The sequence below is a fragment of the Athene noctua genome, chromosome 11 (genome assembly GCF_965140245.1).
Source record: "Athene noctua chromosome 11, bAthNoc1.hap1.1, whole genome shotgun sequence".
NCBI classification, from domain to species: Eukaryota; Metazoa; Chordata; class Aves; order Strigiformes; family Strigidae; genus Athene; species Athene noctua.
Window position 1 is genome coordinate 11,730,092 of NC_134047.1, and position 13,458 is coordinate 11,743,549.

Sequence of the window (13,458 nt, forward strand, 5' to 3'; positions counted from 1 at the left end):
ACCGACAACCACTAAATGTGCTCATTATTAGCAACTCAAATAACGCACTGCCACTGTGTAATTCACCCTTCCCTTTCAGGGCTTTCTGCCTCCTGCAGGTGCAGGGCAGAAAGACTGCGCACGCTTCAACAGGTTCATACAACAGCCTGACCAGAGGCAGGAGCTCAGGCTGCCTGGGACCACAACGCTCTGCAGTCCACAGCATCAGGTCCAACGCTGCTACAGGCTGTGTTGTATCTACAACCTCTAGCAGCAAGACCCTCACCCTGGCCTAGGGCTGCTCAGTTCTGCTTTAACTCAAGCGCAGCTTCCCAGATGCGACAGAGCCGGCACGCATCCCCTCCAAACATGTGCTGACACAAAGGCAAGCTAGTTAAAATGAACAGCCAGATAGTAGAAAGGACCAAACCATTTCCCTTCATAAAGGGCTGTCTTCAGAACAAAAGGACAAGATGACACTCAGGCTATCCCACCAATACTGCTTCATTTTTAACCTTATGTACTCTGAGCTATCACTTACAGACACCCTAGCCCGCCCAGCTGGCTGCTGCTGGGTAGGTGGAAACAAACTCTGTGGATAAGACTGATTTTGCAGGAGCGAGAGGGAAGCAGACAGAAGTAGCCTGAAGGTTAATTAGTGCAACAACAGCAAATGCTAGCAGGACTTTACATGTTAAGAATCAATTATTTCAGGAGATTGTTTCCTTTTGATGAATGCCGAAGACTACAATGGGAAGGTTTTACTTGTCTCAGGGACCTTTGTTAGTCTATTTTCCTTTTTGTACCAATCAAATATGATTTGTTTTAAACATACCCTAAACTGAGCTGGCATGGTGACTTTAAAAGCTCCTGCTGGTAACTAGAACATGCCAAGCACAAACACCAATTCATAAACAACCTCCATTTCTGAAGTCTTTAATGCAGAGCCTCTTCACAAAGGAACTGTATGATCTGCTGAACGTGAAGCAAAATATTAACACAGGTGCATTTTGCTTCAACTGGCGATTAGAAGAGACAAAGAATAATCATGGGATGGTCTGCACCCCGACGCCAGTGCTAAATTCTGGAGAAGACGTGAAATGACAAGACCAGCCCCCAAATCCTAATATCAATCCTGCCTTACTGGTATTCAAAGCTAAAACCACATTGCTTTCAGACATTCTGATCTTAATTGTTTGCCCTCAACAAAATTAATTCTGGGTAATACTTTCTAAAGTGACTGAAAGTCAAACTCACATTCACTAGAGTTAAAATTAGCTCTATTTATTTATTGCTAATGTGTGACCCAGCAGGACAAGGACCAGAGAGTATTTTGGATTTAATACGTGTTTTTACAGAGCAGCTGTCATTTTTGAATCTCATTTGCTTCAAATGTGTTCTGACCTAGTCCCATGAATTCCTACTCACAGGAGCAGCCTTTGATCAATTTTTCTCCATACAGAAGTGAACTCCAGTGAACCACACAGAAATGAAGACCTGTCCTGCAATGAACCTGCAAAGCTCCAAGCATATGGTACTATTTTTGCTTTTAAATGTCTGTGTTCTAGATCAGTCGGATAATATTTGCAACAAAGTCTTACAGAGTCCGACAGCAAGGGGTAAAAGAAGGAGAAAGAAAAAGAAATCACAGAGAAAGGCAACGGCAGAGCTACAGGGGATGATGGAAGAGATCAAGGAATACCAGCAGTGGGCTGAGTGTCAGGGGAAAAGGCCCTGGGTAACCTCTCCTCAGTTTACCAGCACACCACTTACAATCTATGACACTGAATTACTCATTTCTCTCGGTTTCAACCCCTTATGCACAGGTTATATGCATGCAAATACAGAGGGGTCACAATCCCTCAGCCAGCCAGCATGGAGGGAGAAGCTAAGGAGAGCAAGCAACTAACCAATTACTTTTATTTCTGCCTTGGGTTGAAATTGAAGGAAAAGCATTTGGGCCATGTGCATTTGATCATACATGACCTTTATTGGAGACAGGTGGGGTCATTTATTATACAGAAGTAACATCACACCATTCTCTTCCAATTTAATTCCTTTTAGTCTCCTTATAAATCTGTAGCAAAAGTGCACTTTTAACAGTTTTTAATCTATAGTATATATCTTTCAATATTATCTCTCAGTCAGGTATTTTATTTGTAAAAATGTATCACCAGATATACAAAATACATGTCTAGTGTACTACATTAACTTTTGTATTTACTGTTTAAGATTATTTTTAACTCAGTGCTCTCTTTTTTTTTCATTTTTTGCAAGAATTAGTGATGACAGTCTTCTGGTAGTGCCACCAGGAAAGGACTCACAGCTTGTGTGTGAACAAGGGGAGAAGACTCTTAGCCAGGAACAATTTTCACACAATAGGAACAAGATGACAAGGTTTGTTGTTATTGAATATGTCTCTTAAAATGACAGTACTCCGTATAATAAAAAATAATTAAAAAACCCAATGTCCATATTTTATCTTCTGGAAGAGGAGATGTGCCAGGAGAATGGAACCTGTACCCAGGTGTAATACAGTGGTAATGATTAATTTGCATTTTGAAGACAGGAGTTAATTGCTAACATTAAGTTTCTGGTCATGGTAAGAAGAAACAGATACATACAGCCACCACAAGAAACTGTTCGTGAGATGATGTTTACCTGAGGACGATATTTTGGTAAAATATTTTATATCCTGTACACACCACAGAATTGCATAAGTTAATGTCCTCAAGAACAACAATTACTGGTATATACCACGAACGGCTGTGCTGGGAACAACCACACAGAGGACAGCTCTTGTGTTACCTAACAAGATGAAGAAAGGAGAATACTCATTTCCACTGGTAGTTTAGAGCCAGCTGTGACAAGCTTTGGCACGGCAACAGGACTTTTCAAAAAGAAAATTACAGAAGATTTTCTGAGATTTCTTACAAACTTCCTCAGTCTTTTCTTTCTAGTTATCCTTGAGATTATAATATATACACACGTAACGGATAATTACTTCGTTTCAGTCTTTAAAAGACTAACAATTTCCCCTGTTAAGCAAGGCCTATAGAGGTAAAACAATCAGAAGCATTTTTAGGCGGGAGTTACGATTCCCAGATCACTACAAACATTACCAACAGATGGTGAGGAACACTTAGCAAGGTGATGTCTGGGTTGGTTGGTTTGTTTTCCTTCTTACATTATCTTGAAGACTAAGAACAACTGGATTAGTTACATAAATAATGCTTCCCTTGGTTAACCCTTCACAATTAGTGCTGTTTCTGTGTATTAGCATAGATTCAAAACGCTAGTTGCATCAGTTTACTATGTATTGAATGAAACGTTGAACAGATCCTGTTTCAGAATGAGGGCACTTTTGGTTTACACAATAGCTCCAAGAAATGCTGTAACTTCAAACTTTCTACAGCAACTGGTTGCCAGAAATATTCTTCAAAAGGTAACTGCTTTTCTGCTCCCCTTAAATTTGCAGCAATGTGGCTATGAGTCAAAACTTCTGCTTCAAAATAAAAATGCACAATAGACTAGGCTGAATACGGATAAAGTTCTATACCTTCTGAAGAAGAAACAGAACAGTAAAAACAAAAATATAAAAAGAAGCAGTACTGTTAGTGTTATCTAAACCCAAGATAATGCATAATGGGGAAATTTACAATGCTGCAGTTTTTTGTCTGTTTTTTTTTTTTTTTTATAAAAATTACAGACTTGACATTTCCAATATGTCTTAGCTTTGTACTGCTTCTCAAGTCTGAGTCACCAAAAATATCCAGCAACCAGCTGCTGTTCATATCCTAAAATATGCCTTCAGCTGACACTGAATATTGAAATCATTCTGCTAAAATACAGAAAAACGACGATGGTAGAAACCAAGGTATAGCCTCAGGCCAACATTAAATGGTAAAATTCTACAATGCTACTTTTAAATCTCTTCTTCAGTTCATGAACAAATAAGCAGCCAGGTTTCAAGTAGAGGTAACACAGATTTTGGAAGATAGCACGTAAAAAAAGCCCAGAAAGAAAACTGGAACAAAAGCTCTTCTTGTTTCGGCAGTCAGCACTAATCCTCCACGAAATGGCAGGGAGAAACCTTTATTCGCTGTGCTGGATCTGTCCTGGTCCTACAGCAACAATGAGGAACTGCTTCTGCTGTCATAAATATGTTCCATTTGGACATATCTTGATCCCTTTTTTCTTTCATTTGTATACATGTATCTTTTTGTTTTAGTCTCTTGACTGGTAGAAGAGGATATATCCAGATTCTGAGTTTTTGGAAATGTCTGATGTTAACCCATAGAATTCTTCAATGGCCTGGGCATCAATTTTCTGAAAATCAATGACAGTTATAATTAGCCTCAGTCAAAATACCATCCTAAGAATCCCTTTCCTAGACAAAGCATTATTTTCAGTTCTTGGAGACGATGCTGGAAAGCCACGCAGTATTAATACAGCAATATTTCAGTATCATTGAATCCAATCAAATAAAACAAAACATTTTTTCCACTTAATACCTTATTCACTATTGAAAAAAAAGAAAATCAAGATGAAATAATAAGCCTCTCAGAAGTGGTGCACTCTTAAACTGGGCTATAAAAAAGGGGATCCATGAAAATGTACCCTTAAAAAGAGTACACAACATTTTTATATTTGTTTTCTCATTCAGTCTAGTGTTAACTTTCCTGACTATATGTTTGTAATGTAAATGAAAAAAAGCAGTCACTGATCAGCAAAGATTTCTGTACAGTTGGGAGTACAGAAGGACCATCTTGAACAGCTTGAACACTCGGCTAAAATAACTGCAGATTTTAAAGTTCTTGTGACCCTCTTACGTAGAGAAGTCCTGCAAGTGCTACTGGTAATTATATCATGAAATCTGTGGATCTCATCTGATTATGATCTTCTGGTCTTATGATAGCTTTGCTTCCTTAGGATTTGCTGGTACAATGCCTACTGAAATACTGCCACAAGGTTTGTGTTTTAAAAGAAATAAATTCTTTGCTATATTAATAGAATTAAATGGTCTGCTTATATTTAAAGTTGTGAACTATTGCAGAAATGCAGTTTTTCATTTTATACTCCAACCAGCAAGGCCTGTAGGGCATTTTAAAGGGCTTTTAAAGATGCAAGTTCTACAATCTTGATCCCGCTCCTGAGAACAATTGGCTTTACATTACTGAATTTGATTCTCAAGTCAGGGGAGAGCAAGCACAAGGACCGAAACACTGAAATAAAATACTCCCGATGACTGTGTTGCTCAGCACTCCACTGTGTGGTTTAGTATTTGAAAATACCTTTAGGACTCTGGATCCACAGAGACGAAAGGCTAAAGTAAACTGGATTTGTTATGGAGGACCAAAGGGAGACTAGCTCAAAGGTTCCCCAAGGAATAACACTGAGGAAGTAAAGAAACGTTCAGAATACACGAGACTCTGGACTGAACACTTGCTTTTGATCGTGAGAGGGAGTAGCAGAGACCAGCTTGTGCTTACATCTTAAAGAAAGGGACCACACTATGACTCCATCAAGAAGCCTCCTCAGCTACAGAATCTATTTGGCAGTGTGCTAAATCATCACTCACTGAACAGACTTTAGCATCACCAGCAAACACAAAAGCATTGGCTTCTCTAAGTGGCACTGCCAAACAAACTGCAAGTTTAGGCCATCCTTTTCCCAGCCTTCTTGAAGTACAAGAAAGAAAGTCAGTAAGTTTCCAGAAGATGAATCAATTGCAGGACAAAGCTGCATAAGTTTTCCTTTGAATAGTTTGAGGGTTTTTTTAAAAAAATGGGGTGGGGGAACCCCAAAAAGGTATTTTGTCTTTCTCTCATTTCCATTTACGGACTTCAGAGAAGCTGAAATACCATATTGAGGGCTTTTGCATTTTCACACAATTTATTAACATAACGTCTACTACAAAGTGTTAGATACACATTTTAACAGAAAAATAGCAAAAGAACATTCTTCATTCCTTGTAATATATTTAGCAGACAACTCAAACATGTTTTATTTTAAGTGCCAACTAACTTGCCATGCAATCAAGTCTATTTCCACTACTCATTTTGAATGCAACTCAAACATTTGATGTAGATTAATTCATCCTACAGATATTTTTAGTTTTATCACAGCAAAACTGACTTCCTTCTTTAATTTCACTATCCACAGAAAACAGTGGAACTGAAAGATGATCATATAGACTCTATTCTTTCCATCCTTAGTTGACCATGTATATTGTGGACAGCAAAGTTTTACCCGGTTGCAGCTTTAGAGTAACAACCAGTTGATGGTTTCACAACTATTTTTAGGATTTTGCAGCCTCACCTGGCATTAAGATGATTCTTCCTGTTAATTGAGCTTAAGTATCCTTTGCTCATTTCCAGACAACTATTCTGGTTCCTCAAACCAAATGCTTTTCTTGCATACCATTCATAGCATTCAACTGAATGCTGCAAATCTCTGGACAAATATTTAAGCAAAGACATTCTCCCCCTTTTCTCAATCTGGAGAGCTTCCTGGATGGACACTTCTCCCTCTCTGTTTCAGATAAACATTGTCACTATGATGTATCACTTAGCTGCTCTAATGACAACATGTCAAATTAGCCAGAGATCATTTACTCAGGTTTCTCAATTAATTCTGCTTGGCGCAGTATATTATTTGGACTGATTTGCCTCCTGGATTTGACGCAGTTGCTTTTTACATATGCTGTAGTATGTTTGATTATCATCTGTCTTCAATTTAATTGGAAGTTGGCCTTCCAAGCAAATCTAAATAGATAAATAAATAAGACTTCACCACCTCTGACATTTAGTGTGTAATAAGGATAAACTACTTCCTACTGACAGTTCAGAGCTATTAATTCATATCCCTTGACAAAAATGCAACAAAGCTTTTTAAATGTAAGGGCAAAAGCTTCCTCCTGTGTTCTCTTTCAGTTGAGTATCTGTATACAGGTACAGTGGGTTTGGACTCATCTTCTGAAGTTGAATGACTAATACATACCTGTTCTGTTATGAAGCCTGTTCACACCTAGAATGTTAAGTCTCCAACCTCAAAAACAAACAAACAAAAAACCAACCCAACCCACCTGCTTTCAGGTTCTTAAGACTCTGTGAAGAGTAGAAGACTCCTGTGGTTAGCCCTAAATCCAGAAACTTATGCAGAATTCATGTTTTAGAGGATTTGGGGCTTTGGGGTTTTTCTGCCACTCCATTTTTGAGGACAACTTCTGTAATGTCATACACAGCAATATATTTGCTGTAGTGTCACCTTATGGCCAGTCACAAGAAGGTTGAAAACAGTAAGTACAGAGTAGATATTTAAACCTCTTTAGGAAGCAAATGGAACTAACAAAAGTGGTTGCGGTTTTACTTCACTTTTTCAGTGAATAGCCTACAGCACTAGTAAGGAATTAACTCTCAAGAGCTGATGACTAAGCAGGGAGAGAGAACAGATGAGTAAAACTGCAGCTACTTCTTCCAGCAGCCTGTAGCATCATGAAAGGAAGAGCAGTCTCCACTATCCTGTTCTACTTGATCACTGAATCACTAGAAATGCAGGCGAGTTCTAGAAGATTGAGAAAAGAGAAAGGGTGGTACTTCCTAGACAGAGGGAGGTAAGAGGTAAGTTTCATGTTCATCATACTCTTACAAGGCAGGAGCAGCTACGATGGATAGTCAGTGAAGAGATCCTCAGGGATAAACCCCACTGGAATCCTTAATGCTACACTCCTCAAAGCAGGTCATCAGAAAGGGCCAATGATCTCAAATAGCTTGTGCAAAACTCATGTGCAAATTTTCATGCCCTCCACCAGCAGAAAAAATAAAGCCTGAATTTCACAGAAAACAAACACCACGTGCAAATGCCAGCCAGGAAGAATCTTTTAGCAGGAAAAGGAGTCAAACTTCTGGATCCACAGCTGGGACAGAGGTAGTGCTACAGGACAGGGCTATACTACTAACACTAATCAAGACAGTGAAAACAAAGAACCATGGAAGACATAAAAAGTAGAAATTTCAGATCAAAGAGCTTTATTTTTACAGCACTTAGATAACCTCTGTAAAAGATGAACTTAAAAAAAGAAAGCCATGATTAAAGTTAGAAAAGCAACTTAAAGGAAAAAAAAGCATCCCTCCAAGAGAGAGGAACTACATTCTAGCTTACTTGTGACAGCTCCTTGAATTTATTGTCCAATAACAGACAGTGCATATTTAAAAGCTATGTTTTGGCACATCTATAAAAGTGCCAACAGCATTTGCAGATAAAAAGAAATTCTGCTTTGACCTAAAAGCTAAGATACAACATAGAAGTGACTGATAGAAAACAAATATAGAACAAGATGGTTATTTCACATCTACTTCTAAAATGTAAAGTTTATCTCCTGGATGGAAAAGACAGTGAATATTTGCATTTAAAAATATTGAAGTGAACACTATTTCCAAAATTAGATGACACAATTATGTACTTCATCCATGACAGAAACAGAGGAAAATAACCCTCAAAATACAGTAACGGGGGAATGGCAACTGTTCATAGTCATACAAGCCATCCAAATCACCAGGAAGTCACCCCTGATGCTCAAAGCTAAGCAAAGATTTTAAAAAAAAAAAAAAAAAAAAAAAAAAAAAAGAAGCACGTATTACATCATCTTTATTTCAACACAAGCAAGGATTTTGCTGTACCTATTCAGACACTTAGCATCAGGCCTTAACCTTGACCATGAGATCTCAGAGGAAAACAGTACATTTTCATCTTTACAAAAAGCAGTGCTACTGTGGTATTTCTACTGTTTGATATTTGCTTAATAATTATTTGAAATACATGGATATATATATATTTTGGATATTAGTCTTTACAAATATGTTAGTAGAAAAGGTAAGGAAAAATTTTCTTGAGCGGACTGTTGAAATGTTAACACAAATAGCCCAAACATTGTTGTACACTTTCAGTACTTTATTACAGTCTCTCAAATCTTTTCTTACAGTGTTTCTACACTTCAATTTGTTGGGGAAAACTGCCTACAGAAAAAAAAGGTTAGAAGTTCTTAAATGCAGCAATGAAATGCAACTAGCACAAAGCAAATTAGCCACAAAAAGGAGCTCAAAAGGTGGGCTGAAATAAGAGCATTTCAGATCTTGAATAAGACAGTTGTGGTATTTCAGCCTGAACAGGTGTACACCACTGCATGTCTGAGGTGCCCACACAATCCTCATGTTCATTTGCCCTTCTCCATACTACTTCTACAACAATGACGCACAAAAATGTTTGGGTTTTTTTGCATTTACTTTTGAAATGTTTACTTTTGGAATGTTCAGAATTATTCTGTGCACAGATTTTGCTGAAATACTTTCAGAGGTGCAAAAGGTAATCCCAGACATAAAAACAGAGCTGGAGAGTGATGCTGTCTACACTTGTTCTCACCATGTAATAGCATACCCACCTCTACAATGTCATCATCAAACAGCAACCAAAAGCCATGGCTCTTCACAATGGTGATATAGTGTCCACGATTTGGACCACTGCCAGAAAAAAGGATTGAAGACTTATTACTCCTGTGCCTACAAAGGCAGGATCACTGCTCTCCACATGATTCTAACTATTACTGGCAGAGTTAGATTTCCTGGCTCTTAATGTTGTCTAACACTACTCGTAACATTGTTTAGGTTCTTAGACTTTGCCAAATTGCTTGAAATAAAATTTCTGTCTTTGCTACTTGCCAAATACAATATATTCAAAATACAGAATTTCATAAATATTTCACACAGTCATTCATATATTTCAAAAAACAAAATTAAAAGCCAGTTATTTCAATCACTGTTTTGTTGTATTCATCACTCCTGAATGTTATGACCACTGTTCAAAAATTTTAATAATCGTCTGATTTTATTTGCACAGGAGATTTTTATTTTTAATTCTCAGTGTGGTTTAGCCTATGGCTGACTGCAGACAGGCTTTCTGCAACTGCTGTTCCCACTTTTCTGGTTTCAGTTTCCCAGTCTGATTCCAATGCCTGTATCCTGAACACTTACCTTGAAGGGAAGGGACAACAAAATGACCTAACTCAAAGGCAGGTGGATTTGCAGAGTAAAGGCATGCGGATTTGCAGAGTAAAGGCAGGCGGACTGCCCTGAAAAGGTAGTGGTTTGAGATAATAAACTATATGGGTGGAAAACGATGAGCTATCAAGCTACTAAGCTCAAATTCTGAGAGAACAGTCCAGGAACGCAGTGAGGAAAATAAAAAAATTACCTTCCTCCCCGGCTTTAGATTTTACTTGGATCTACACAAGGCTTTAAAATGACATATATTTATATCAGCTTTAGGCAAAAGAAAGTAATTCTCTAGTCCTTCCAGAATTACTGATACAGACTACCTGTCACAAAATGAAACGTCTTCATTTAGAGCAATTAAATGAAAAGTAAAACTATAAGGGCAAAATGGTTAAAACAAATTATGAAAACTCAACTATTTTATAAAATACAGTTTATCTTCAGCCTTTGGTAAGTTCCTAGTAAGAACTGAAACCAGGAGAGTCACAGGACTCCTAAAAGCCCTGTATAAATCAACAGGTTTGGGAAGAAAAAGCAAAGCTATTTAATACATCTGAATTATTAATCACCATTGTTTAAAACATGTAAGTGCAGTTACAGATATAGCAAATTAAGAATCTACAGAAGAAAATGCATGAGATCTTAAAACAATAAAAAGAAATTAAAAATAACACAACTATACCACAACAGAAATCACCTAGAACTATATGTCCTTTATTTCTACTAAATCTCTGCAATATTAGTGTGTTGATTATACTGTCTTGCTCCTCACAAAGATGTTTCAAACATTTATGTGCTGTAATAACTTATTAATTTAAATCTCAAGCTTCCAGAAGGCAGTTATAAATATGTTTTTGCCTTCCATGACTGATTTTTGCCTAAAAGTGCTTAAAAATATTTCCTCTTTGCTTTTAAAAACAGAATTAAAGCCACTCCAACAACAACAAAAAAATAACAAAGAGGGTAAGGGTATTTTTAAAAATCAGCAGTACACAGTTTATTCCACATGGTGGCACCAGCTTCTAAAAAACCTTCAGTGGTTTAGCAAGTAGGAATATAAACTGTGACTTAATTCTATTTTAGTAAGTGTTTTTCCAAGATTTCTTTTTATTTCATTTCGCTTTCCTGGAAAGTAGGGTTGGGGGTGGGTTTTTTTTTTTGTTCTTGTTGGTTTTGGTTTTTTAAAGACTGCTCTTACTTTGCTACAGCTCAAAGAAACAACTCGTTTCTTTGAAAGCTGATAAAAGAGCAAACCTTAGACTGTGTAGTCAGAAAGCAAAACTTAAAATGGTAAAAAAGTAGTAAAAGACCAAAACACTTTCTCTAGTTCTGATGCTGCTTAGCACACTCCCATATTATCAGCCATGATGTATAGATATATATATCGCATATATTTATAAAATGGCATATGGATGACAGACTCCTTTCAAATTTCAAAAAAAGGCATTTAAAGTCCAGAAAGCAGAAAACCAACATACCTGCCACAGTGAACAACTACAGCCACAAGGTCATACATTCTGTCAGGATTTGTAGCATCTCCTGAAGTGTTAAAGAGCCGGAGCTCCAAGGGAAAGACTACACGGTAGGAGAGTTTGGTGTATCGATGCAGCTGGTCCATGTATTTGAACCTTTTTAAGTGCAGAGCTAGAATCATGGGCAACTTTTTCACTCGCATTCTGAACCACAAAAATATGTTAAACAAAGAACAGGTATTAGCAGATCACCTAAAACAAAGCTTTGTTCAAGAACAGATTCAAGATGAAAAGCTTCTTAAAAAGCATCTAAAATGTTGAAGATTTTCAAAAGGCTGCTTTTCTCATCTATGTTCATTGCATTTATTCTGAAAGATTAACTAGACAACTGACATTTGAATGCAGGACAACTGTCTATGTTGAAAATATTAATTTTTCATCACATCAATGGGAAGAAAGATGGAATAAATCTGTCTTGCTGCTCTGCCTGTGACCAAGTATGAGGTGAGAAATAAGATTTTTGTATATAGTAGTCATACTGAAAGCAGATGGGATGGTTTTCAGTGGCTTTAAGCTGATTAATGCTAACTGGGGAAAATGCAAATGTCTGGAAGCACCAGATATAAGCTCTTCAGGGAGGAATACAAAATTAACCTCTTCAGTTCTCTTTGGTCCAAACACAGACCAAAATAGTCTTACATTTTCTTTTCACTGAATTCACAAGGTGTGTTTTTCCAACAGCTGCCCATTTTAAAAGAATATTTACATTAGCCTGAGTATTCGAACCTTACCTCTTCTGTGCTTCCTGTTTACTGCGGCACTGCTCACAATAGTATTTATATTCACTGCACAGAGTTTCAGTATTACTAAATCCTCTGTGGAAATTAAAGAAAAGTCAGATAAGCAGGGATATTCAGTCAGACCATCCAATTAAAAGTTACCGCTGCTAATGCTGAAAAAAGCCCAGAAATACACACAGAGGATTAAATTCCTCTTATTCATATCGCTCATACCTTCCCAACACGTTTTAGATGTATTTGTCCCAGTCCTGGGATGTAGTATCAATGTTCAGCTGGAAAAATGTGGAAATTACACCCTCAAGTATTAATGTTATACCTTTCTGGGCAGGAGTCAAACACCATAGGTAATAAACAGGGATAAGGTGATTGTGTTTTGTTTCCAGAAGTAGCCACTCCATGTTTTCTTTGGTGGCAGACATTAAGTGTTAAGAGCTATAGCCATTAGCCACTGACTAGCCAAAGTCTGGATTATCTTTCAGCTCCTAGCAATTATACATCCATTATCAGCTATTAAAAAGCCAGATGCTATATGCAACTTGCAGTATCCTAGCAGCTGATAAGCCTTGGGCCTAGCAGTCAAATACATGGAACAAATTTCTGTCAGAGTAAAAAAAATAAATCTGACCACAAACATCAGGACCAGACAACTGAAATGCAATAACAGTATTAAAATAAACAAGAACTTATTACTATATCAAACATACCATGTTTAGTTTTGATAAAACCTATATGATATAAAAAATTAAAATCCCCATAGAAGGAAGTGAAAATCAATCTTACATACCACTAAGAAATTATCATATTCATTAACTACTAAAAACCACTAAGAAACTAGTAGCTTCAAAACCCCATGATAAAGATAAAATGAACAGCACTCTGAAAATAATACATTTTACTGTAAGACAAAGCCTACAGTTGTTGCCCAATAGAGAAACTAAGCTAGGTTCTTTTCTTCTGACCAAGAGCAGGTATTTGTCTCATTCCCAAATGATTTCATTTACCTTAGACAGTGTGTAATTGACGTATTTTGTTCCACATCAACCGATAGATCCAGAAAGTCCTCATCTTTGCTACTAACCTTGAAAAAAATAAGAAAAAAAATTTCATAACAGCTTAGAACTGGCAGATTTCTTCTAACCATTCATTTCTGGAATGGTG

At 37.2% G+C, this 13,458-nt stretch overlaps 1 protein-coding gene across 2 annotated transcripts in view; it reads right to left on the reverse strand.

Annotated features, from left to right (window-relative positions):
* Nucleotides 1–1,324: 1,324 nt before the first annotated feature.
* Nucleotides 1,325–13,458, reverse strand: part of LOC141964598 (ubiquitin carboxyl-terminal hydrolase 12-like) — a 32,829-nt gene continuing 20,695 nt past the window's right edge. For both annotated transcript variants that reach the window (XM_074915188.1, XM_074915189.1), the window contains exons 5-9: nucleotides 13,302–13,378; nucleotides 12,292–12,375; nucleotides 11,507–11,704; nucleotides 9,419–9,497; nucleotides 1,325–4,308 (exon numbers count right to left, since the gene is read on the reverse strand). In XM_074915188.1, coding sequence (XP_074771289.1) covers nucleotides 4,207–4,308; nucleotides 9,419–9,497; nucleotides 11,507–11,704; nucleotides 12,292–12,375; nucleotides 13,302–13,378 — 540 coding nt within the window. In that variant the 3' untranslated portion in view covers nucleotides 1,325–4,206. The remainder of the gene's footprint in view (nucleotides 4,309–9,418; nucleotides 9,498–11,506; nucleotides 11,705–12,291; nucleotides 12,376–13,301; nucleotides 13,379–13,458) is intronic.